The following is a 27367-nucleotide window of genomic DNA, read 5'->3' as shown; positions in this document are numbered from 1 at the left end:
GGCATGCTCCTGATGAGGTGGCGGATGGTCTCCTGAAGGATCTCCTCCCAGACCTGGACTAAAGCATCCGCCAACTCCTGGACAGTCTGTGTTGCAATGTTGGTCGATGGAGCGAGACATGATGTCCCAGATGTGCTCAATTGGATTCAGGTCTGGGGAACGGGCGGGCCAGTCCATAGCATCAATGCCTTCCTCTTGCAGGAACTGCTGACACACTCCAGCCACATGAGGTCTAGCATTGTCTTGCATTAGGAGGAACCCAGGGCCAACCGCACCAGCATATGGTCTCACAAGAGGTCTGAGGATCTCATCTCGGTACCTAATGGCAGTCAGGCTACCTCTGCGGCCCCCCAAAGAAATGCCACCCCACACCATGACTGACCCACCACCAAACCGGTCATGCTGGAGGATGTTGCAGGCAGCAGAAAGTTCTCCACGGCGTCTCCAGACTCTGTCACGTCTGTCACGTGCTCAGTGTGAACCTGCATGGATGGTGGTGTATTGTATTTGTTGTGGTAAATGGATGGTGGTGTATCGTATTGTTGTGGTAAATGGATGGTGGTGTATTGTATTTGTTGTGGTAAATGGATGGTGGTGTATTGTATTTGTTGTGGTAAATGGATGGTGGTGTATCGTATTGTTGTGGTAAATGGATGGTGGTGTATTGTATTTGTTGTGGTAAATGGATGGTGGTGTATCGTATTGTTGTGGTAAATGGATGGTGGTGTATTGTATTTGTTGTGGTAAATGGATGGTGGTGTATCGTATTGTTGTGGTAAATGGATGGTGGTGTATTGTATTTGTTGTGGTAAATGGATGGTGGTGTATTGTATTTGTTGTGGTAAATAGATGGGGGTGTATTGTATTTGTTGTGGTAAATGGATGGTGGTGTATCGTATTGTTGTGGTAAATGGATGGTGGTGAATTTTATTTGTTGTGTTAAATGGATGGTGGTGTATTGTATTTGTTGTGGTAAATGGATGGTGGTGTATTGTATTTGTTGTGGTGTATTGTATTTGTTGTGGTAAATGTATGGTGGTGTATTGTATTTGTTGTGGTGTATTGTATTTGTTGTGGTAAATGTATGGTGGTGTATTGTATTTGTTGTGGTAAATGTATGGTGGTGTATTGTATTTGTTGTGGTGTATTGTGTTTGTTGTGGTAAATGTATGGTGGTGTATTGTATTTGTTGTGGTAAATGTATGGTGGTGTATTGTATTTGTTGTGGTAAATGTATGGTGGTGTATTGTATTTGTTGTGGTAAATGTATGGTGGTGTATTGTATTTGTTGTGGTAAATGGATGGTGGTGTATCGTATTGTTGTGGTAAATGGATGGTGGTGTATCGTATTGTTGTGGTAAATGGATGGTGGGGTCACGGCCGTCAAAAGAAATGGACCAAAGTGCAGCGTTGTGAGCGTACATTTTCCTTTTATTTTAAAATGTTGCCAACAAAACAACAAATGAAAGAAACAACCGTGAAGCTTACGGGGCTAAGTGCCACAAACAAAGTTAACTACCCACACTGAAGGAGGAAAAAAGGGCTACCTAAGTATGATGCCCAATCAGAGACAACGATAGACAGCTGTCCCTGATTGAGAACCATACCTGGCCAAAACATAGAATGCCCACCCCACATCACACCCTGACCAAACCAAATAGAGAAATAAAACGTCTCTCTAAGGTCAGGGCATGACAGGTGGTGTATTGTATTTGTTGTGGTAAATGGATGGTGGTGTATTGTATTTGTTGTGGTGTATTGTATTTGTTGTGGTAAATTGATGGTGGTGTATTGTAGTAAATGTATGGTGGTGTATTGTATTTATTGTGGTAAATGGATGGTGGTGTATTGTATTTGTTGTGGTGTATTGTATTTGTTGTGGTAAATGTATGGTGGTGTATTGTATTTGTTGTGGTGTATTGTATTTGTTGTGGTAAATGTATGGTGGTGTATCGTATTGTTGTGGTAAATGTATGGTGGTGTATTGTATTTGTTGTGGTGTATTGTATTTGTTGTGGTAAATGTATGGTGGTGTATTGTATTTGTTGTGGTAAATGTATGGTGGTGTATTGTATTTGTTGTGGTGTATTGTATTTGTTATGGTGTATTGTATTTGTTGTGGTAAATGTATGGTGGTGTATTGTATTTGTTGTGGTAAATGTATGGTGGTGTATTGTATTTGTTGTGGTGTATTGTATTGTTGTGGTAAATGTATGGTGGTGTATTGTATTTGTTGTGGTAAATGTATGGTGGTGTATTGTATTTGTTGTGGTAAATGTATGGTGGTGTATTGTATTTGTTGTGGTAAATGGATGGTGGTGTATTGTATTTGTTGTGGAGTATTGTATTTGTTGTGGTAAATGTATGGTGGTGTATTGTATTTGTTGTGGTAAATAGATGGTGGTGTATTGTATTTGTTGTGGTAAATGGATGGTGGTGTATTGTATTTGTTGTGGTGTATTGTATTTGTTGTGGTAAATGTATGGTGGTGTATTGTTATTTGTTGTGGTAAATGGATGGTGGTGTATTGTATTTGTTGTGGTAAATGTATGGTGGTGTATTGTATTTGTTGTGGTAAATGGATGGTGGTGTATTGTATTTGTTGTGGTGTATTGTATTTGTTGTGGTAAATTGATGGTGGTGTATTGTAGTAAATGTATGGTGGTGTATTGTAGTAAATGTATGGTGGTGTATTGTATCTATTGTGGTAAATGGATGGTGGTGTATTGTATTTGTTGTGGTAAAGTATGGTGGTGTATTGTATTTGTTGTGGTGTATTGTATTTGTTGTGGTAAATGTATGGTGGTGTATTGTATTTGTTGTGGTAAATGTATGGTGGTGTATTGTATTTGTTGTGGTAAATGGATGGTGGTGTATTGTATTTGTTGTGGTAAATGGATGGTGGTGTATTGTATTTGTTGTGGTAAATGGATGGTGGTGTATTGTATTTGTTGTGGTGTATTGTATTTGTTGTGGTAAATGTATGGTGGTGTATTGTATTTGTTGTGGTGTATTGTATTTGTTGTGGTAAATGTATGGTGGTGTATTGTATTTGTTGTGGTAAATGGATGGTGGTGTATTGTATTTGTTGTGGTAAATGTATGGTGGTGTATTGTATTTGTTGTGGTAAATGTATGGTGGTGTATTGTATTTGTTGTGGTAAATGTATGGTGGTGTATTGTATTTGTTGTGGTGTATTGTATTTGTTGTGGTAAATGTATGGTGGTGTATTGTATTTGTTGTGGTAAATGGATGGTGGTGTATTGTATTTGTTGTGGTAAATGTATGGTGGTGTATTGTATTTGTTGTGGTAAATGTATGGTGGTGTATTGTATTTGTTGTGGTGTATTGTATTTGTTGTGGTAAATTGATGGTGGTGTATTGTATCTATTGTGGTAAAGTATGGTGGTGTATTGTATTTGTTGTGGTGTATTGTATTTGTTGTGGTAAATGTATGGTGGTGTATTGTATTTGTTGTGGTAAATGTATGGTGGTGTATTGTATTTGTTGTGGTAAATGGATGGTGGTGTATTGTATTTGTTGTGGTAAATGGATGGTGGTGTATTGTATTTGTTGTGGTAAATGGATGGTGGTGTATTGTATTTGTTGTGGTAAATGGATGGTGGTGTATTGTATTTGTTGTGGTAAATGTATGGTGGTGTATTGTATTTGTTGTGGTAAATGTATGGTGGTGTATTGTATTTGTTGTGGTAAATGGATGGTGGTGTATTGTATTTTTTATGGTAAATGGATGGTGGTGTATTGTATTTGTTGTGGTAAATGGATGGTGGTGTATTGTATTTGTTGTGGTAAATGTATGGTGGTGTATTGTATTTGTTGTGGTAAATGGATGGTGGTGTATTGTATTTGTTGTGGTAAATGGATGGTGGTGTATTGTATTTGTTGTGGTAAAAGGATGGTGATGTATTGTATTTGTTGTGGTAAATGGATGGTGGTGTATTGTATTTGTTGTGGTAAATGTATGGTGGTGTATTGTATTTGTTGTGGTGTATTGTATTTGTTGTGGTAAATGGATGGTGGTGTATTGTATTTGTTGTGGTAAATGGATGGTGGTGTATTGTATTTGTTGTGGTAAAAGGATGGTGATGTATTGTATTTGTTGTGGTAAATGGATGGTGGTGTATTGTATTTGTTGTGGTAAATGTATGGTGGTGTATTGTATTTGTTGTGGTAAATGGATGGTGGTGTATTGTATTTTTTATGGTAAATGGATGGTGGTGTATTGTATTTGTTGTGGTAAATGGATGGTGGTGTATTGTATTTGTTGTGGTAAATGTATGGTGGTGTATTGTATTTGTTGTGGTAAATGGATGGTGGTGTATTGTATTTGTTGTGGTAAATGGATGGTGGTGTATTGTATTTGTTGTGGTAAATGGATGGTGGTGTATTGTATTTGTTGTGGTAAAAGGATGGTGATGTATTGTATTTGTTGTGGTAAATGGATGGTGGTGTATTGTATTTGTTGTGGTAAATGTATGGTGGTGTATTGTATTTGTTGTGGTGTATTGTATTTGTTGTGGTAAATGGATGGTGGTGTATTGTATTTGTTGTGGTAAATGGATGGTGGTGTATTGTATTTGTTGTGGTAAAAGGATGGTGATGTATTGTATTTGTTGTGGTAAATGGATGGTGGTGTATTGTATTTGTTGTGGTAAATGTATGGTGGTGTATTGTATTTGTTGTGGTAAATGTATGGTGGTGTATTGTATTTGTTGTGGTAAATGGATGGTGGTGTATTGTATTTATTGTTATTTATTTAAACTCCATTGCTTCAACCTTCCTTAACTGAAGTAGTGCCTAAATGTAATGCCGTACAGTATATGCGACAAGAATACTATATCAAATAAGGGTAGTACAGATAGTATTTGTACAATGTGGGGCGGCAGGTAGCCTAGTGGTTAGAGTGTTGGGCAAGTATCAGAAAGGTTGCTAGATCGAATCCCCAAGCTGACAAGGTAAAAATCTGTCGTTCTGCCCCTGAACAAGGCAGTTAACTGTTCCTAAGAATTTGTTCTTAACTGACTTGCCTAGTTAAAGGTTAAATAAATGAATGTGCGTATATAGTGCATTGGAAAAGCCAATTGTGTCAGCTACATTAGGCTTTCCCCTTGTACTATGATAGGACTATTACAAAGTATTAAAACCCAATTTGCATAGTCCCAAGTAGATGGTTTGTAGATGTTCACAATAACTGTCAACGTTTCAACTAACTACCCACTTGCCCTAACCTTAACCTTAGCAAGCAGTTGCTTATCAACAGATTTGTTGATAGTATGACCATCTAAATAAAGTGTGACCTAAGTATTCTCCCAAAATCATATGATGGCCTAGAAATTAGAAATTGCACAAGGCCATAAGGATTTCAATCTCTGTCCAATCTCAAGTGTGTGTATTCATTTGGGTCCTACAGTAGAAAGCCTACTCTTCAAATATTCTAAGGACATTTAATGGAGAATTTCCATGACTCAACTGTAGCGTCATGTTGCCTCTTCCTTCTGCATGTTACAACCAGTAGGTCTATCCTGAGCCCAAACAGTGGTTTCCAATCCATTTAATTGTGGAGTGGAGATATGTTTTTTTTATCACAGCTAGATTATAAATTAGGAGCAAGAGATCATCAGGCTAATAATCTCGGTCTTGTGACAAAATATAATAGATCACTCACATGTGACTCAGGTCAGGTGACCGTTCACCATGGCAACTTAACTGGTTAAACCAGAACCTCATCCCCACATGATTCATGACTACAGTCTATGTACAGTAGGATTACAGTAGGTGTGTTATTCCTCTCAAAGAGTAAGCATTACACCAGATAGCATATACAGTAGCCTTTAAGAGCATCTGGTATACAGAGTAGCCTACAATTACGCATTGGCTTGGCAGCACAGCACAGTTATCCAGAGTTATCAGTGTCATACAAGGCAATACATGAGTCAAATACCTTTTTGAAGGGAGATAGTCTTTATTGTTACAAGCCGAGGGTAAAGCGCGTGTGTGTGAACATTACTGAACCTGGACGGCATGAGTATCTCACCCCTTTCCTTTTCAGATTCAGTCAGTTATATTCACTCACTGTAATACACTTTGGATGACAGTTAAATTATATTATAATATCCCTTCTATTGAAAAAAAAAAAAAAGTAAACATTTTCTCTATGTAGCCTACATAATATCCTGAAATGCACTTTTCACCTCCTGAAATGCACTTTTCATGTCATCAGAGACATGCCGTCATCAGCAGATCTATGCGTTGAAAGCCCAATCTTCTTTCAACAATGTCTCAAAATGGGCTGCACCCACTCCACACCGGTTGTCCCCTTAGGATGCCACCATAGAGAAGAAACTGCGTTTTGGATTGAACGAGATGATTCAGGAGAGTGAAAAAGGTGGAAAAGGGAAGGAGGAAATGGAAAAGAAAAAGAGGGAGAGAGAAAGGAAGTACATGGAGAAGAGGGTGAAGAAGGAAATGGAGCAGATGAGAGAGTGAGAAGGATAATGGAAGGCGGGGAGTAGAGAACAAAGGAAGAGAAGGAAGTACATGGAGAAGAGGGTGAAGAAGGAAATGGAGCAGATGAGAGTGAGAAGGATAATGGAAGGCGGGGAGTAGAGAACAAAGGAAGTAAAACTATATATCCACAGTAAAACTAGCCCTATATCGACATAACCTGAAAGGCCGCTCAGCAAGGAAGAAGCCACTGCTCCAAAACCGCCATAAAAAAGCCAGACGACGGTGTTGCAACTGTACATGGGGACAAGGATCGTACTTTTTGGAGAAATGTCCTCTGATCTGATGAAACAAAAATATAACTGTCATAATGACCATCTGGAGGAAAAGGGGGAGGCTTGCAAGCCGAAGAACACCATCCCAGGCCTGAAGCACGTGGGTGGCAGCATCATGTTGTGGGGGTGCTTTGCTGCAGGAGGGACTGGTGCAATTCACAAAATAGATGGCATTGAGGCAGGAAAATGATGTGGACATATTGAAGCAGCATCTCAAGACATCAGTCAGGAAGTTAAAGCTTGGTCGCAAATGGTTCTTCCAAATAGACAATAACCCCAAGCATACTTCCAAAGTTGTGGCAAAATGGCTGAAGGACAACAAAGTCAAGGTATTGGAGTGGCCATCACAAAGCCCTGACCTCAATCCTATAGAAAATTCGTGGGCAGAACTGAAAAAGTGTGTGCGAGCAAGGAGGCCTACAAACCTGACTCAGTTACACCAGCTCTGTCAGGAGGAATGGGCTAAAATTCACCCAACTTATTGTGGGAAGCTTGTGGAAGGCTACCTGAAACGTTTGACTCAAGTTAAACAATTTAAAGGCAATAATACCAAATACAAATTGACTGTATGTAAACTTATGATCCACTGGGAATGTGATGAAAGACATAAAACCTTAAATAAATCATTCTCCACTATTATTCTGACATTTCACAAAATAAAGTGGTGATCCTAAGACAGGGAATTTTTACTACGATTAAACGTCAGAAATTGTGAAAAACTGAGTTTAAATGTATTTGGCTAAGGTGTATGTAAACTTCTGACTTCAACTGTATATGGCCACCGCAGATGTCATTCACTAACTAACATTAGCTTGTATTCATAGCCAGAGCCACTATTCAGTTACGAATGAATGGTAGCATGATCTTGTCTGAATGCAGAAACCACATCATGATGCTGTAACTATAAAACTGTTTCTTTCACTTTCAGATTTCCAGATAGATTTCCTGACCTCATCAAAGGGGAGTAGGATGGAGGAGTGCATGCACACACACACACACACACACACACACACACACACACACACACACACACACACACACACACACACACACACACACGCTAGTACTTTTCTAAAATGTCTTAGTGAAAAACTCAAATTCAAATAAAGTCATGCGATGGCAAAGCGGTTGTGTTTTGGTCCTTAGTGTAATGCCACCTTAGCTTTAGAGGTTATAGTAAGGTAAGAAACACAGCAAATTCCTCTAGGTATTTGATATCCATGATATCCATTTAATTTTGATATTATGGAATCTGGTTGGTTTCAATCCATATCGCAGAAGTATCACAGAAGATCTGCATTATAGCGTGATTGAAATGCAAAGGCAATTGTTACGGTAAACTCTGCATATGACGGCTCATTTGGAAATAACCTTTACATTTTAACGCGGCTCTTCTGGGATACGGATTGAATCCAGTCCTTAAACAGCATATGCTGAGGAGAGGACTGAGGCCTTCCGCACCTTACAGTACATATGTTATGCAGCACTTACTGTAGGCAAAAGCAAGAGTCAAAACAGTCAATCTACCGTTACTGACAACACAGATTCAAAGGCATTGGGCGCTAAAAGCTAAATAACAATGCATTTCATTTACTATTCCACTGATGCAAAATAAAGCAATGTTTTCTTGTTGTTAGGGCAGACATTTGTGCAGACTCAGACTGTTCTCACATTATTACACTGTACAATCAAGACCCTGAAAACCTAGATGAGATGATGGATTCAAAAATATATAATACATTGTAATGGTTTCAAAATGGTTGTTTTCGTAAATGAATAGGCACATCTGCAAGGCAACAATAAAGAAACAATTTAAAACACTAAAACAACCCCCAAAATGGCACCAAATATAACAGAATGTCAATGATTTAGAATTTTAAAACCATTGACAACAAAGGCCTCTGAAATGATTGGAACATGTGTGGATGGAATGAGAATGTTCCCCCAGGGTTCCATCTCAGAACGTGGCTGATCTATCTGGAACACAAACATCCGTGGTAGGAATCTGGGTTATGGTTGAGTCGGAATGAGCTGTAATGAACCCAATGCGACCTCTTGCACCCACCCAATCCCTACAGTACTTTAATGTTAACACTGTAGCGCATTGGCTTACTATTTAGTACATAACACTGCACAGTATAACAGCAACGGTCTCAAACACAAAGACGCATTAGTCAACATTCAACATTCAATAAATACATCGATAAAGACTCTGATCAATATATTATGAATCAGTATATTATTTACATTTTTTTTCTTCTCTTGGTCAGAATATATTACTCTATGCATACTTCTCACTTGAGGAAAACGCTGTTAGCCAGCCCAAAAGGGTGAGTTGTGTTACAGTAGAACTGTAACAATAATTAGGTTTGTCACAATTTGGCAGCTCTGCAATTAAAGATGTATTATTCTAATCATAAGTATTATCAAAAATATGTTGTATCACACTTAAAATAATTGCATTAAAGGCTTGGTCATAACTGATCAAAAGGAAAACCTTTTTCATTGGGTGATATAAGTTTCAACTCATGTAGCTGTTACTGTAACTGTTACTGTAGCTAGACCCTCAGGCCAAGGCAGAACCACTATGCTTAACTCAGAATGACAGGGCACCCACTACAGAGTGGTAGTAGGCTCATTTGTCCGGTCTGGCCCAGAGAGGTCAGAGGCTCCAGCTGCACCCCCTCACTCAGTCTTCCAGACCGTGTTGAGAACCTTGACCACCTCCTCATAGATGATGAAGACGATGGCCACATCCAGACACACACGGCCCAGCCGAGGAACCGTCCCCTTATAAAACCTAGAGAACATAGAACAAGGAGAGTAGAACATAGAATTGCATATAGAACACATGATCTCTGAAGTAGAACCTCGAGAATCCTTATGCTCCTGAAGGGTGTCATGAATAAAGTTTGATTGTATAGAAGAGTATAAGTGGTGCACTTACGCTCGTACACCCTCGTGTCTCATGATCTTGACGGCACAGTCCAGTGTACTCTTATACTTATGAGCCTCCAGACCCTTAGAAAGAAAACAACAGGGTTATTCCCTTAGACAGAGGTAGAGTTAAGTCAAACATATATTTTTAACACATTCAATCCTTTCAGATCTAAACAAGTGCCTGTAGATGCTACCCTAATGCTGTACCTGCATCCTGGTCTTGATGACGTCCAGTGGGGTGTTCCCGAACACACTGGCTGCTCCTGCAATGGCTCCAAACGTTCCCGTCACCACGGGGTTAATAGCCTTATTGGGGTTATCCCCTGGGAAAAGGAGACACAGACAGAATGCTGTTTAACACTCACCCAAGTGACATACTCTCTTTTGACGCTTGTCAAAGAGAGTACCTTTTTCCAATTGACCACTAGAGGTCAGCATTTTCTGTGTGGTGTAGACCTGTACTTAAGCTTCCTGATGATGATGGCTCAGGGTGCTTTTGACCAAAGCCCCATATAGGGAACAGGATAACATCTGCCACACAACTTTGAAGTCTCATACCTTTGTACCAGTTCCTGAGGGAGGTCATGACGTAGAATCGGATGGCTTGGTTGGAGCCCTGCTTCAGAACGGTGGCTGTCAGGCCTTGGTAGGTCCCCCTAATACCTTGGGGACAAAAGCAGACAGCAGCACTTAGCAGCAGTTAGCATCACTGGATGTAGTAGCAGCATATGCATTACCCTCTTTAAACAGTGGATGTCAGTGTGAATCCACATGTAAGGCCCTTGTTGACCGCTCCAGTTTAGGGTGGTAGGACAAAGACTACCCTCCCTAAACCCTAACCTTACCATGGAGAAATGCAAAAGTGACCGATGATCAGTGTCTATGGGTAACCTCCCCCTACACCTTTCTTACCTTGGGTTCTGATGATCTCCCTGACTCCATGGTAGAAGCCTCTGTATTTGGGGTTGGCTGAAGACTGGTCATGGATGAACTTAACCTTGAGAAAGAACACAGGGACAGTGTGATCGCCACACACACTTTTATTAACAATCCCAAGCCTGCTCCAGGAAAATAGCATTATCACTTTTTCCCACTGTTCCTTATTATTTTATTATCAGTTTCTCAGAGCACTGAGAGCAGACAAGACAGCCTTGGGCTTTACTTCAGAGAATATCAGAGTACACTCCTTGAAGGATCGGGTCAACTCACCCTCACACAGCTGTTGGATTAGACAGTTAACAAATCTAGAGACTGATTTGGGATCAGCTCTTTCTACCCATCTCCATCTAAAACAGATAGCCTAGCGGTTAGAGTGTTGGGCCAGTAACCATTGGTCGCTAGTTCATATCCCCAAGCTGACAAGGTGAAAATATGTTGATGTGCCCTTGAGCCAAGGCAATTTCTCCAGGGTCACCGCTGATAATGCCAGACCCTGGCCGTGACCTCAATCTCTGAGGGTCTCAGGGAGAGTGGGATATGCAACAACAAAAAACATATCTCCAATTCACATGTGTGAAATAGGAAAAATATAAGCACCCACCAAATGATTATTAAATATTATTATAATCAGCTGAACAGCCAATCTGACCTCAGATCAGTGGGTAGGGGATATCAGTGACACTGAATCTGAGAGGAGAGGAGTGGAAGATATAGACAAGAAAGAGGAGGGGGAGTGAGATGTGGGCATGGAGGAGAGAAAGAGATACAGGAAAAGAAAGAGAGGAGGATAGAGACAGGAGGAGGAGAGCGATAGGAAGAGGAGAGGGGTATAGAGGAGAGGAAGGGGAGAGAGACAGGAAGAGGAGAGGAGGAGGAGGAGGAGGAGAGCGATAGGAAGAGGAGAGGGGTATAGAGGAGAGGAAGGGGAGAGAGATAGGAAGAGGAGAGGAGGAGAGCAATAGGAAGAGGAGAGGGGTATAGAGGAGAGGACGGGGAGAGAGACAGGAAGAGGAGAGGAGGAGGAGGAGAGCGATAGGAAGAGGAGAGGGGTATAGAGGAGAGGAAGGGGAGAGAGACAGGAAGAGGAGGGGAGAGCGATAGGAAGAGGAGGGGAAGGGGAGAGAGATGATGAGGAGGAGAGCGATAGGAAGAGGAGAGAGGGGTATAGGGGAGAGATACAGGAAGAGGAGAGGAGGAGGAGAGCGACAGGAAGGGGAGGAAGACAGGGAGAGGGGTATAGAGGAGAGGAAGGGGAGAGAGAGACAGAAAGATGAGAGGGGGGTAGATAGATGCTCTTTCTCAGACGCACCTTGACAGTCTCCATGGGGCAGACTATGAATACAGCCTCCATGACTCCAGCCCCCAGCCCACATAGCAGACCCCTGGTGCTGTTCAACTTCCCTGCCTCGTCACGGGCATGGTTACTGAGATACTCAAACACACCAAACCTGAGGGAGGGAAGGGGAGGAGAGGAGAGAAAAAAAAGAGAGATGGAGAGAGAGAACAGGTTAATATACAGTCCATTCCAGTCAGTTTGACCAGTTCAATCAATGTAGTTCTTCTGAGTTAGAGTCATCAATAACAAGCAGAGCTGCTGCTCAGGTTTGAGTGTGGTACAGTGATATCAGGAAGAGGAGTTTAACATTAGTCTATCTCTAAGAATATCAGACTAGAACCTAAATCTAAAATGTTTTAGAATCATATTAGTATCTCATTAGAATCTCCCTCTAGCCTGCGTCCTCTTCAGCTGAGTGGCTGAGCTTGTTACCTTGGTGACAGTAAAACACAGAAACTGATACTGTAGAACTGTGAAGATGAGGAAGGTCAGAGTTACTGATATCTCTGGATGAGCTACAGAAACAATGAAAAGTGTTCAAAGAGTTCTAACCCCACAGGACACCTTAGAGGAAGCCATTTTGGGTTTAATCAGTTAAACTACCGATGAGCAGAATTTCACACCAGTTTCCTCTCTGAACCCATAGTAAAGAACTGCTTAGTAATCACAGTAGAAGTCTTGCCTCAGTCCTATGGAAGTGGATACATAGATACACCTCAAGGCAAGAGGCAAATGACTTCCTTCGATGCCCAGGTGAAATGAAACAAACTGCTAGTGAACTCAATTTGTTTACAACCCAGCACAAGGCGCTTCCATGTTAAAAAATGTAGCAATAAAGTCTGATGCCTCAGCAAGCAACGGATGCCCAGCAACTGCAACCATGGAAGTGAGCTGAGAGTTCCGTTTCACCTCAGGAAGCAAGTGCGTGAGTGTGTGTGTGTGTGTGTGTGTGTGCGTGCGTGTGCGTGCGTGTGCGTGCTTGTGTGCGTAATCAGTTAGGAGATGCTGTTCCATAGAGTCCTTCCCCGGGAAGGTTATTTATAGCAGGAATTGGATTGTGGTGATAGCAGGGACAAACTGAACATGGTGGAAGATAGGAGGAGAGGGGGAGGAGGAGGAGAGGGGGAGGAGGAGGAGAGGGGGGAGGAGGGGAGGGGGGAGGAAAGACACTTTGCCACTTAGTGTTGATTAAAGGTTTGTTTTCATGTAGCCTATTAAACAGTACACTCACAGAATGTGAACTACTGCAAGATCAGGTTGGTTTCACAAGGCTAGAGTTCTTGTGCCTCTGCCCTCTCACCCGAGAGTGTCTGGTCTGAGCGATGTCTTCATGTCTGTCTCAGACATTGATGATCTGTCTCTATCTCTGGGTTTGTTTTGTTGTTCTATTTCCTCATCTCTTCTCCCTCTACCCCTCCTTTTGCTCTCACTATCTTTCTTTCTCTTTTTTTTACCTCATATTTCTTTGTTCTTTCAAATTCAGCATATGTTTATCTGTCTCTATTCAAGACTCGTGTTTGTTTGTTTGAGTGACAGCCGCTTCATGACTCACATACTCTCTCTGCCGTGCAGGAACACACACACTCTGACTGGCAAACAGAAGGCAATGATACCACTATACCGTGAAAGGAGTTTCAAAACAGGTGTCTCTCATTTCCCTCTCTCTTTCTATTTCTCTCCCTCTCTCTTGGTCTCTCTCTTTCTCTCTCCCATCCACCTTACTTGGACTTCAAGGAAGTGGCAAAATACTTTTTTGAACTACACTTTAGATTAGCACATTAAAATGACTAAATGGACAAGAACTACCTCCTCTCTTTAGCCAATTCAAACAGAAGAGAATATTGTTACAACATGACGGATGACAGCTGGGCCTTCACCCATAGTCCAGGATAAGTCAGAGGCACTTTGGTTGTCACAGAGACCATGGAGAGTCTCCTAAACCCATCAGGGCTCTATCTGCAAGATCAGTCTCTCTACATTAAACCCCATCAGGGCTCTATCTGCAAGGTCAGTTGCTCTTTGCCAAGAGATGGGGGGCAGGAGGGAGGAGGCAGGTACATGGAGAACGGGGGGGGGGGGGGGTGTATGGGGATGAAAGGACAGGAAAGAGGATGAGGAGGGGAGGCAGGTGGAGTTAGGTGGGTGGATGAAAAAGATCAGTCTCTCTACATTAAAGCCCATGGCCTCTATCTGCCCCCCCCCCCACACACACACACAGTACATAAAGACAATCAGCTAATGGGATGGGGGAGATGGTAGGAAAGGGGAGAAAAGGATGGATTGGTAGGGGAAGGAGGGAAAGAGGGAAAAGAGGGAGGTGGGGAGAAGACAGAGGATGAAAAATACCCCCCCCCCCCCTACACACACACACAACTGTCACTGAGAGTGTAGACAGATGATGTGGCCTACTCTTGTTGCCCTGTCCACCTCTATGCCCTGTTTGCCTAATGTCCCCCTCCCCTATCTGACTGACACACACAAACACACATCCACAGGTTTTCCTCTCTGTATCTCCACTGAGAGACTGAGTGGCAGCTCTGTCCAGTCTACAGACAGGCTCTGCCCTTTAAGACACACACACACGCACACACACAGGTTTTCCTCTCTGTATCTCCACTGAGACTGAGTGGCAGCTCTGTCCAGTCTACAGACAGGCCCTTTAAGACACAGAGAAAGATGATAAATGCCCCGGTCTCAGACGTTCCTTAAGCCACACTACAGAGAAAGATGATAAATGCCCCGGTCTCAGACGTTCCTTAAGCCACACTACAGAGAAAGATGATAAATGCCCCGGTCTCAGACGTTCCTTAAGCCACACTACAGAGACCAGTGTGACATTTGAGCTATGCATTGTGGGTATGTGAGTGAGTGTGCATGTGTTTGTGTGGGGTTAGGTGCCTTCTACATACCTGACAGCTGATTTGGGTATGGATCCGTAGAGCAGTGAGCTGAGTCCTCTATACAGTCCCCTCACCCCATGACCCTGTACTGTCTGCTTCACACAATCACCTACACACACAATAAACACACAACCTCAAATTAACATACAACCAGCTATAGACACACAGTGAGCATTAATCACATATTCATATTCACACACACTAGCTAGTATGAGACAGCGACATCTGTCTGCAGGCCTCATTAAGATGGTCTCAGATCCTCAGAGCTCCAGCCAAGAGAAACCAGACTGACACTGTGTGTGTGTGTGTCTGTTTACAGTCATACAAACAAGCACAGTGACAGCCTGCCAGAATCACTAATGCACCTGAGGATGATGGGTAATTTGATCCTGAGAGGGCCAGAGAGAAAGAGAGAGAAAGAGAGAAAGCATGCGCGAGAGAGATGAAGGTTGATTGGTTTGGTAAACACAATGACGACCTTGTATCTTTTGAGGGTTAGGGTTAGGGTAACGGTTGGGATTGTTGTTTCAAGTTTTATTAGTCGTATGCAGGGGCGCAACATTCACTAGGGACGGAGGGGACATGTCCCTCCCCCACATTCTGAAATTGCATTTTTGTTCCCCCCAGTTTTATCATTGGAATGTGATACAAAACAAGACAACCATGTGCTTTAGGACCATGGGGACGCCTCCGAACGGTACGGTAGGCTGTTTGGAGTGTTTATCAGACTGGATTTAAAACATGTATATATACAGTACCAGTCAAATGTTAGGAAACACCCACTCATTCAACGGTTTTTATTTATGTTTTACTATTTTCTACATTGTAGAATAATAGTGAAGACATCAAAACTATGAAATAACACATATGGAATCACGTAGTAAGTAAAAGAATGTGGATTCATCAGACCAAAGGTCAGATTTCCACTGGTCTAATGTCCATTGCTCATGTTTCTTGGCCCAAGCAAGTCTCTTCTTATTGGTGTCCTTTAGTAGTGGTTTCTTTGCAGCAATTCGACCATGAAGGCCTGATTAACGCAGTCTCCTCTGAACAGTTGATGTTGAGATGTGTTTGTTACTTGAACTCTGTGAAGCATTTATTTGGGCTTCAATTTCTGAGGTGCAGTTCACTCTCATGAACTTATCCTCCAGCAGCAGAGGTAACTCTGGGTCTTCCTTTCCTGTGGCGATCCTCATGAGAGCTAGTTTCATCTTAGCATTTGTTGGTTTTTGCGACTGCACTTTATGTATTAAAGTAATGATGGACTGTTGTTTCTCTTTGCTTATTTGAGCTGTTCTTGCCATAATATGAACTTGGTCTTTTACCAAATAGGACTCTCTTCTGTATACCACCCCTACCTTGTCACAACACAACTGATTGGCTCAAACGCATTAAGAAGGAAAGAAATTCCACAAATGTACTTTTAACAAGGTACATCTTTTAATTGAAATGCATTCCAGGTGATTACCTCATGAATCTGGTTGAGAAAATGCCAAGAGTGTGCTAAGCTGTCATCAAGGCAAAAGGTGATTACTTTGAAGAATCTAAAATATATTTAGATTTGTTTAACACTTTTTTGGTTACTACATGATTCCATGTGTTTTTTCATAGTTTTGATGTCTTCACTATTATTCTACACAATGTAGAAAAGAGTAAAAATAAAGAAAAACTCAGGAATGAGTAGGTGTGTCCAAACTTTGACTGGTATTGTATATACACCTCCAGGCTCTAAATCTAAAATCTAAAATACACTTTTTTGGTTACTACATGATTCCATATGTGTTAATTCATAGTTTTGATGTCTTCGCTATTATTCTACAATGTAGAAATTTGTAAAATAAAGAAAAACCTTTGAATGAGTCGGCGTGTCCAAACTTTTGGCTGGTACTGTACATGATCAACACTGTCCAACGAAATTCTAACTTGCAGGTTCCTTCTCAACAACGCAACAACAATAATACATATTAAAAGATAAGAATAGGAACATAAAGTAAATGTCTCAGTAGAATAGAACAAACATTTTAGCATCAGCATAATACAGGATTCAATAACTCAATTGTGCAGTATTTAGCCATTTTTATAAGAGTCTGGTAGCAGCAGTTGTGATGTGTGTGTAGCATGTGATGTATGTGAATCAATGTATATACAAAAGCACTATGCAGATGAGTCGCTTGGCAAAAAGGAAGGGGGGAAGTAATGTGTGTTATTGTCAAATCCAATCAAATGGTATTGTTTACATACACAAGGTTAGCAGATATTAATGCAAGTGTAGCGAAATGCTTGTCGAGTGTAGTGAAATGCTTGTTATTGTTATGTTTGTTATTGTGTGTGTGTGTGTGTGTGTGTGCCTGAGTGTGTTAGTATCAGACCTCATGCTCATATATCGTCTGTCCGATGGTAAGGGAGTGAACAACTCGTGGCTGGGGTGTGTGGGGTCCTTGATGATGCTGCTGGCCTTTCTCAGGCACTATTTTGAATAGATATCCTGGATGGCCTTGCGGTCGTGGATGGAACAATTCCCGTACCAGGCCGTGATGCAACCGGTCAGGACGCTCTTAATGGACCCGGGGTGGTTTTCTTCAGCCGCCTTAGGAAGTAGAGACAAGAGTGGTGGTGTTGTTGGACCCTGTCAAGTCCTCAGTGACGTGGACGCCGAAGAGCTTAAAACTGCTGACTCTCTATACTGCAGTCCTGTTGATGTGGATCGGGTCATGTTCTCTCCTCTGCTTCCTGAAGTCAACAATCAACTCCTTTCTTTTGCTGACATTGAGGGAGAGGTTGTTGTCCTGGCACCACAATGCCAGTTCACTTAAATACACCTTATAGGCTGACTCGTCGATGTTAGTTAGAGACCTATGTAACGGATGTGAAATGGCTAGCTAGTTAGCGGTGGTGTGTGCTAATAGCATTTCAAATCGGTGACGTCACTTGCAAGTAGTGGTTCCCCTTGCTCTGCAAGGGCCGCGGCTTTTGTGGAGCGATGGGTAACGATGCTTCGAGGGTGACTGTTGATGTGTGCAGAGGGTCCCTGGTTCAAGCCCAGGTTGGGGCGAGGGGACGGATTAAAGTTATACTGTTACATTGATGCTGTTGACCCGGATCACTGGTTGCTACGGAAAAGGAGGAGGTCAAAAGGGAGGTGAGTGTAACGGATGTGAAATGGCTAGCTAGTTAGCGGTGGTGCGCGCTAATAGCATTTCAATCGGTGACGTCACTTGCTCTGAGACCTTGAAGTAGTGGTTCCTCTTGCTCTGCAAGCGATGGGGAATGATGCTTCGAGGGTGACTGTTGATGTGTGCAGAGGGTCCCAGGTTCGAGCCCAGGTTGGGGCGAGGGGACGGATTAAAGTTATACTGTTACACCTACAACCGTGGTGTCGTCAGCAAACTTGATGATGGAGTTGATGTCTTGCAAAGCCACGCAGTTGTGGGTGAACAGGGCTGAGGATACACCCCTGGGAGGCCCTGTGTTAAGAATCAGTGCAGAGGAGGTGTTGTTGCCAATCCTCACAGCCGGTGGTCTGCCAGTCAGGAAGTCCAGGATCCAGTTGCAGAGGGTGGTGTCCAGACCCAGGGCTCTGAGTTTGGTATCGAGCTTGAAGGGAACAATAGTGTTGAATCCTGAATTGTAGTCAATGAACAGAATTCTCACATCGGTGTTACTCTTGTCCAGATGTGTTAGGGCCAGCTGGTCAGCACACACTCTGAGGACACGGCCAAGGCCTGCGGCTTTGTGAGTATTCACGAGAGTTTTCCTTACGTCTGCCTTGGAGAGTGAGAGCATCTTGTCATCCGGAGCAGCGAGAGTCTTCCTTATACACAAGCAGATACGAGACATCAGGGTTTGTTCTTCTGACATAGAATGCTGCAATACGGGCTCTCAGCATGGCACAGATATCTCTGTTCATCCAGGGTTTTTGGTTGGGGTATGTCCGTACTGTTATTGTGGGTACAACATCATCAACACACTTCCTAATGAAGCCTGTGACTTCATTAGGAGAATGAAGCTGAGCACGCCCCCATTCTCATCGACGGGGCTGCAGTGGAGCAGGTTGAGAGCTTCAAGTTCCTTGGTGTCCACATTACCAACAAACTAACATGGTCCAAGCACACCAAGACAGTTGTGAAGAGGGCACGACAAAACCTATTCCCCCTTAGGAGACTGAAAAGATTTGTCATGGGTCCTCAGATCCTCTCGCACCATCGAGAGCATCCTGACTGGTTGCACCACTGCCTGGTATGGCAACTGCTCGGTCTCTGACCGCAAGACGCTACAGAGGGTAGTACGAACGGCCCAGTATATCACTGGGGCCAAGCTTCCTGCCATCCAGGACCTCTATACCAGGCAGTGTCAGAGGAAGGCCCTAAAAATTATGGACTGTTCTCTCTGCCACCGCATGGCAAGCGGTACCGGAGCGCCAAGTCAAGGTCCAAGAGGCTTCTGAATAGCTTCTACCCCCAAGCCATAAGACTCCTGAACAAGCGCATTGCCTGCCCCCCCCCCCCACCCCCGCTACTCTCTGTTGTCATTTATGCATAGTCACTTTAATAACTCTACTTACATGTACATACTACCTCAACTGACTGGTGCCCCCGCACATTGACTCTGTACCTGCACCGCCCTGTATATATTGTTATTTTTTACTGCTACTCTTTAATTACTTGTTACTTGTTACTTTTATGTTGGTTAGAGGCTCGTTAGTAAGCATTTCACTGTAAGGTCTACACCTGCTGTATAAAATCTGATTTGATTTGACTAATGATAAATATTCTTCAATGTTGATGGATTAGTCCTGGGTGGATGAATCTTTGAACATATTCCAATTAGTATTCTCAAAACAGTCCTGCAGCATTGAGTCTGCCTCTGACCACTATTGTCTGTGTTGGTGGCTCCCCATTGAAATGCTGCTTGTAGGCGGAGAGTAGGAACAGAAAGATGTGATCTGATTGACCGAAGTGGGGGTGGGGGATGACTTTGTATGCACAAGGGATCTTTGTATAGACTGCATTCAGAAAGTATTCAGAACCCTAGACTTTTTCCACATTTTGTTACATTACAGCCTAATTATAAAATTGATTACATTGTTTTGTTGTAGATTGGTGAGGGGGAAAAACCCCATAATGACAAAGCAAAAACTGTTTATACATCTTTGCAAATGTATTACAAATAAAACGTGGAAATATAACATTTATATAAGCATTCAGACCCTTTACTCAGTACTTTGTTGAAGCACCTTTGCCAGCAATTACAGCCTCGAGTCTTCTTGGGTATGACAGTACAAGCATGGCACACCTGTATTTGTGGAGTTTCTCCCATTCTTCTCTGCAGATCCTCTCAAGCTCTGTCAGGTTGGATGGGGAGCATCGCTGCACAGCTATTTTCAGGTTTCTCCAGAGATGTTTGATCGGGTTCAAGTCCGGCGTCTGGCTGGGCAACTCAAGGACATTCAGAGGCTTGTCCTGAAGCCACTGCTGCGTTGTCTTGGCTGTGTGCTTAAGGTCGTTGTTCTGTTGGAAAGTAGACCTTCACCCCAGTCTGAGGTCCTGAGTGCTCTGGAGCAGGTTTTCATCAAGGATATCTCTGTACTTTGCTCCGTTCACCTTTCCCTCGATCCTGACTAGTCTCCCAGTCCCTGCCGCTGAAAAACATCCACACAGCATGATGCTGCCACCACCATGCTTCACCGAAGGGATGGTGCCAGGTTTCCTCCAGATGTGATGCTTGGCATTCAGAACAAAGAGTTCATTCTTGGTTCCATCAGACCAGAAAATCTTGTTTCTCATGGTTTGAGAGTCTTTATGTGCCTTTTGGCAAACTCCAAGCGGGCTGTCATGTGTCTTTTAATGAGGAGTGGCTTTCGTCTTGCCACTCCACCATAAAGGCCTGATTGGTGGAGTGCTGCAGAGATGGTTGTCCTTCTAGAAGATTCTCCCATCTCCACAGAGGAACTCTGGAGCTCTGTCAGACTGACCATCGGGTTCTCATTCACCTCCTTGACCAAGGCCCTTCTCCCCCAATTGCTCAGTTTGGCCAGCCGGCCAGCTCTAGGAAGAGTCTTGGTGGTTCCAAACTTCTTCCATTTAAGAATGACGAAGGCCACTGTATTCTTGGGGATCTTCAATGCTGCATAAATGTTTTGGCTCCCTTCCCCAGATCTGTGCCTCGACACAATCCTGTCTCTGAGCTCTATGGAGAATTCCTTTGACCTCATAGCTTGTTTTTTGCTCTGAAATGCACTGTCAACTGTGGGACCTTGTATAGACAAGGGTAGTGTCTTTCCAAATCATGTCCAATCAATTGAATTTCCCACAGGTGGACTCCAATCAAGTTGTAGAAACATCTCAAGGATGATCAATGGAAAGTTTCATAGCAAAGGGTCTGAATACTTATGTAAATAAGGTATCTGTTTTTATTTTTTATACATTTACAAAAAATTCTAAAAACCTGTTTTCACTTTGTCATTATAGGGTATTGTGTGTCGATTGATGAAGAACACACAAAAAAAAACAGATTTAATCCATTTTAGAATAAGACTGTCACGTGTAACAAATGTGGAAAAAGTCAAGGGGTCTGAATACTTTCCGAATGCACTGTACAGTCGTGGCCAAAAGTTTTGAGAATGACACAAACATAAATTTTCACAAAGTCTGCTGCCTCAGTTTGTATGATAGCAATATGCATATACTCCAGAATGTTATGAAGAGTGATCAGATGAATTGCAAAGTCCCTCTTTGCCATGCAAATGAACTGAATCCCCCAAAAACATTTCCACTGCATTTCAGCCCTGCCACAAAAGGACCAGCTGACATCATGTCAGTGATTCTCTCGTTAATACAGGTGTGAGTGTTGACGAGGACAAGGCTGGAGATCACTCTGTCATGCTGATTGAGTTCGAATAACAGACTGTAAGCTTCAAAAGGAGGGTGGTGCTTAGAATCATTGTTCTTCCTCTGTCAACCATGGTTACCTGCAAGGAAAAACGTGCTGTCATCATTGCTTTGCACATAAAGGGCTTCACAGGCAAGGATTTTGCTGCCAGTAAGATTGCACCTAAATCAACCATTTATATGATATTCAAGAACTTCAAGGAGATCAGTTCAATTGTTGTGAAGAAGGCTTCAGGGTGCCCAAGAAAGTCCAGCAAGCGCCAGGACCATCTCCTAAAGTTGATTCAGCTGTGGGAACGGGGCACCACCAGTACAGAGCTTGCTCAGGAATGGCAGCAGGCAGGTGTGAGTGCATCTGCACGCACAGTGAGGCGAAGACTTTTGGAGGATGGCCTGGCGCCAAGAAGGACAGCAAAGAAGCCACTTCTCTCCAGGAAAAACATCAGGGACAGACTGATATTCTGCAAAAGGTACAGGGATTGGACTGCTGAGGACTGGGGTAAAGTAATTTTCTCTGATGAATCCCCTTTCCGAATGTTTGGGGCATCCTGAAAAAAGCTTGTCCGGAAAAGATAACTTGAGCGCTACCATCAGTCATGTGTCATGCCAACAGTAACGCATCCTGAGACCATTCATGTGTGGGGTTGCTTCTCAGCGAAGGCAGTGGGCTCACTCACAATTATGCCTAAGAACACAGCCATGAATAAATAATGGTACCAACACATCCTCCGAGAGCAACTTCTCCCAACCATCCAGGAACAGTTTGGTGACGAACAATGCCTTTTCCAGCATGATGGAGCACCTTGCCATAAGGCAAAAGTGATAACTAAGTGGCTTTGGGAACAAAACATCGATATTTTGGGTCCATGGCCAGGAAACTCCCCAGACCTTAATCCCATTGAGAACTTGTGGTCAATTCTCAAGAGGCGGGTGGACAAACAAAAACACACAAATTTTGACAAACTCCAAGCATTGATTATGCAAGAATGGGCTGCCATCAGTGTGGCCCAGAAGTTAATTGACAGCATGCCAGGGGCAGATTGCTGAGGTCTTGAAAAAGAAGGGTCAACACTGCAAATATTGACTCTTTGCATCAACTTCATGTAATTGTCAATAAAAGCCTTTGACACTTATGAAATGCTTGTAATTATACTTCAGTATTCCATAGTAACATCTGACAAAAATATCTAAAGACACTGAGGCAGCAGACTTTGTGAAAATTAATATTTGTGTCATTCTCAAAACTTTTGACCAAGACTGTATGTCAAATCAAAATCAAATCAAATGTATTTGTCACATACACATGGTTAGCAGATGTTAATGCGAGTGTAGCGAAATGCTTGTGCTTCTAGTTCCGACAATGCAGTAATAACGAACAAGTGATCTAACTAACAATTCCAAAAAAAACTACTGTCTTATACACAGTGTAAGGGGATAAAGAATATGTACATAAAGATATATGAATGAGTGATGGTACAGAGCAGCATAGGCAAGATACAGTAGATGATATCGAGTACAGTATATACATATGAGATGAGTATGTAAACCAAGTGGCATAGTTAAAGTGGCTAGTGATATATGTATTACATAAGGATGCAGTCGATGATATAGAGTACAGTATCTACGTATGCATATGAGATGAATAATGTAGGGTAAGTAACATTATATAAGGTAGCATTGTTTAAAGTGGCTAGTGATATATTTACATCATTTCCCATCAATTCCCATGATTAAAGTGGCTGGAGTAGAGTCAGTGGCATTGACAGTGTGTTGGCAGTAGCCACTCAATGTTAGTGGTGGCTGTTTAACAGTCTGATGGCCCTGAGATAGAAGCTGTTTTTCAGTCTCTCGGTCCCAGCTTTGATGCACCTGTACTGACCTCGCCTTCTGGATGACAGCGGGGTGAACAGGCAGTGGCTCGGGTGGTTGATGTCCTTGATGATCTTTATGGCCTTCCTGTAGCATCGGGTGGTGTAGGTGTCCTGGAGGGCAGGTAGTTTGCCCCCGGTGATGCGTTGTGCAGACCTCACTACCCTCTGGAGAGCCTTACGGTTGAGGGCGGTGCAGTTGCCATACCAGGCGGTGATACAGCCCGCCAGGATGCTCTCGATTGTGCATCTGTAGAAGTTTGTGAGTGCTTTTGGTGACAAGCCGAATTTCTTCAGCCTCCTGAGGTTGAAGAGGCGCTGCTGCGCCTTCCTCACGATGCTGTCTGTGTGAGTGGACCAATTCAGTTTGTCTGTGATGTGTATGCTGAGGAACTTAAAACTTTCTACCCTCTCCACTACTGTTCCATCGATGTGGATGGGGGGGTGTTCCCTCTGCTGTTTCCTGAAGTCCACAATCATCTCCTTAGTTTTGTTGACGTTGAGTGTGAGGTTATTTTCCTGACACCACACTCCGAGGGCCCTCACCTCCTCCCTGTAGGCCGTCTCGTCGTTGTTGGTAATCAAGCCTACCACTGTTGTGTCGTCCGCAAACTTGATGATTGAGTTGGAGGCGTGCGTGGCCACGCAGTCGTGGGTGAACAGGGAGTACAGGAGAGGGCTCAGAACGCACCCTTGTGGGGCCCCAGTGTTGAGGATCAGCGGGGAGGAGATGTTGTTGCCTACCCTCACCACCTGGGGGCGGCCCGTCAGGAAGTCCAGTACCCAGTTGCACAGGGCGGGGTCGAGACCCAGGGTCTCGAGCTTGATGACGAGCTTGGAGGGTACTATGGTGTTGAATGCCGAGCTGTAGTCGATGAACAGCATTCTCACATAGGTATTCCTCTTGTCCAGATGGGTTAGGGCAGTGTGCAGTGTGGTTGAGATTGCATCGTCTGTGGACCTATTTGGGCGGTAAGCAAATTGGAGTGGGTCAAGGGTGTCAGGTAGGGTGGAGGTGATATGGTCCTTGACTAGTCTCTCAAAGCACTTCATGATGACGGATGTGAGTGCTACGGGGCGGTAGTCGTTTAGCTCAGTTACCTTAGCTTTCTTGGGAACAGGAACAATGGTGGCCCTCTTGAAGCATGTGGGAACAGCAGACTGGTATAGGGATTGGTTGAATATGTCCGTAAACACACCGGCCAGCTGGTCTGCGTATGCTCTGAGGGCGCGGCTGGGGATGCCGTCTGGGCCTGCAGCCTTGCGAGGGTTAACACGTTTAAATGTCTTACTCACTTCGGCTGCAGTGAAGGAGAGACCGCATGTTTTCGTTGCAGGCCGTGTCAGTGGCACTGTATTGTCCTCAAAGCGGGCAAAAAAGTTGTTTAGTCTGCCTGGGAGCAAGACATCCTGGTCCGTGACTGGGCTGGGTTTCTTCCTGTAGTCCGTGATTGACTGTAGACCCTGCCACATGCCTCTTGTGTCTGAGCCGTTGAATTGAGATTCTACTTTGTCTCTGTACTGGCGCTTAGCTTGTTTGATAGCCTTGCGGAGGGAATAGCTGCGCTGTTTGTATTCAGTCATGTTACCAGACACCTTGCCCTGATTAAAAGCAGTGGTTCGCGCCTTCAGTTCCATACGAATGCTGCCATCAATCCACGGTTTCTGGTTGGGGAATGTTTTAATCATTGCTATGGGAACGACATCTTCAACGCACGTTCTAATGAACTCGCACACCGAATCAGCGTATTCGTCAATGTTGTTGGCTGACGCAATACGAAACATCTCCCAGTCCACGTGATGGAAGCAGTCTTGGAGTGTGGAGTCAGCTTGGTCGGACCAGCGTTGGACAGACCTCAGCGTGGGAGCTTCTTGTTTTAGTTTCTGTCTGTAGGCAGGGATCAACAAAATGGAGTCGTGGTCAGCTTTTCCGAAAGGGGGGCGGGGCAGGGCCTTATATGCGTCGCGGAAGTTAGAGTAACAATGATCCAGGGTCTTTCCACCCCTGGTTGCGCAATCGATATGCTGATAAAATTTAGGGAGTCTTGTTTTCAGATTAGCCTTGTTAAAATCCCCAGCTACAATGAATGCAGCCTCCGGATAAATCGTTTCCAGTTTGCAGAGAGTTAAATAAAGTTCGTTCAGAGCCATCGATGTGTCTGCTTGGGGGGGGATATATACGGCTGTGATTATAATCGAAGAGAATTCTCTTGGTAGATAATGCGGTCTACATTTGATTGTGAGGAATTCTAAATCAGGTGAACAGAAGGATTTGAGTTCCTGTATGTTTCTTTCATCACACCATGTCACGTTGGCCATAAGGCATACGCCCCCGCCCCTCTTCTTACCAGAAAGATGTTCGTTTCTGTCCGCGCGATGCGTGGAGAAACCCGCTGGCTGCACCGCTTCGGATTGCGTCTCTCCAGTGAGCCACGTTTCCGTGAAACAGAGAACGTTACAGTCTCTGATGTCCCTCTGGAATGCTACCCTTGCTCGGATTTCATCAACCTTGTTGTCAAGAGACTGGACATTGGCAAGAAGAATGCTAGGGAGTGGTGCACGATGTGCCCGTCTCCGGAGTCTGACCAGAAGACCGCTTCGTTTCCCTCTTTTTCTGAGTCGTTTTTTTGGGTCGCTGCATGGGAACCATCCCGTGGCGCTGGTTGTAAGGCAGAACACAGGATCCGCATCGCGAAAAACATATTCTTGGTCGTACTGGTGGTGAGTTGACGCTGATCTTATATTCAGTAGTTCTTCTAGGCTGTATGTGATGAAACCTAAGATGACCTGGGGTACTAGTGTAAGAAATAACACGTAAAAGAACAAAAAACTGCATAGTTTCCTAGGAACGCGAAGCGAGGCGGCCATCTCTGTCGGCGCCGGAAGTTATCGGTATGTGTTGTGTGTTGTAGGGTGGGAGGACACACACATACACAAACACACAACCATACAGTCAGAAACTCACCGATGCCCCTGTATTTGGGAGGGTTGGCCTTCTCGTCCAGTTGTAGCTGAGTCTTCACATACTCTGTAGGGAAGGTGATACAGATCTCTATACCCCCTGCTATACCACCTGTAGAAAACACAGAGAGCAGAGGTCAGATAAAGCTATACCACCTGTAGAATAGATAGCCTAATTTAGTTACTTTCAACCTGGTACTGCTAAGGATTCAGGGATGAACCAAACGTTGTAAATGTATTCAGAACCATATGTGCTTACTGTCATTACAGTTTGGTGAATTCCTTCGAGCTGAACAGAGAGCAATGGTCAGATAAAGCTTATCAAGCAGAATATTTATTTTGTGAATCTTCAGGTAGCTAGCCTTGGTACCAGACTGCTTCTGCTTTTAATAAAGTAGACAATGACAGGCTGGCTGAAGCAGGCTTCACTTTGGGTAAAGTCATTATATCAAGATAAATAACAATAACCCTACAAATAGCTGTTATACATAAACATTAAAAGCTCAGAGAGTGTGAGAGGAACGTTATGGGGAGATGCGGCAATTTTCTCTATGTATGAACGTGTAGCTGTTAGATCGAACAAACAAAGGAACAAACAAACAAATTAATTAATCGATTAATTAATGAATTATGTTGGACAGCTCTATATTGTGGATGAATTCAGAGGATGGGTATGAGTGTCAAGAGCAGAACTATGCAGATGAGTCACTTGGGAAGAAGGGAGGATGAGAGAGAG

At 43.4% G+C, this 27367-nt stretch overlaps 1 protein-coding gene across 1 annotated transcript in view; it reads right to left on the bottom strand.

Annotated features, from left to right (window-relative positions):
* Positions 1 to 5959: 5959 nt before the first annotated feature.
* Positions 5960 to 27367, bottom strand: part of LOC109896025 (tricarboxylate transport protein B, mitochondrial) — a 34648-nt gene continuing 13240 nt past the window's right edge. Inside the window, exons 2-9 of the mRNA XM_020490214.2 lie at positions 26636 to 26743; positions 14925 to 15024; positions 11989 to 12127; positions 10653 to 10737; positions 10299 to 10403; positions 9948 to 10063; positions 9748 to 9821; positions 5960 to 9600 (exon numbers count right to left, since the gene is read on the bottom strand). Of these exons, the coding sequence (XP_020345803.1) occupies positions 9486 to 9600; positions 9748 to 9821; positions 9948 to 10063; positions 10299 to 10403; positions 10653 to 10737; positions 11989 to 12127; positions 14925 to 15024; positions 26636 to 26743 (842 nt within the window). The 3' untranslated portion in view covers positions 5960 to 9485. The remainder of the gene's footprint in view (positions 9601 to 9747; positions 9822 to 9947; positions 10064 to 10298; positions 10404 to 10652; positions 10738 to 11988; positions 12128 to 14924; positions 15025 to 26635; positions 26744 to 27367) is intronic.

The sequence above is a fragment of the Oncorhynchus kisutch genome, linkage group LG8, assembly GCF_002021735.2.
Source record: "Oncorhynchus kisutch isolate 150728-3 linkage group LG8, Okis_V2, whole genome shotgun sequence".
NCBI lineage: Eukaryota > Metazoa > Chordata > Actinopteri > Salmoniformes > Salmonidae > Oncorhynchus > Oncorhynchus kisutch.
Note: the sequence above shows the minus strand (reverse complement) of the source record. Positions and strands in the feature narration are given on the sequence as shown.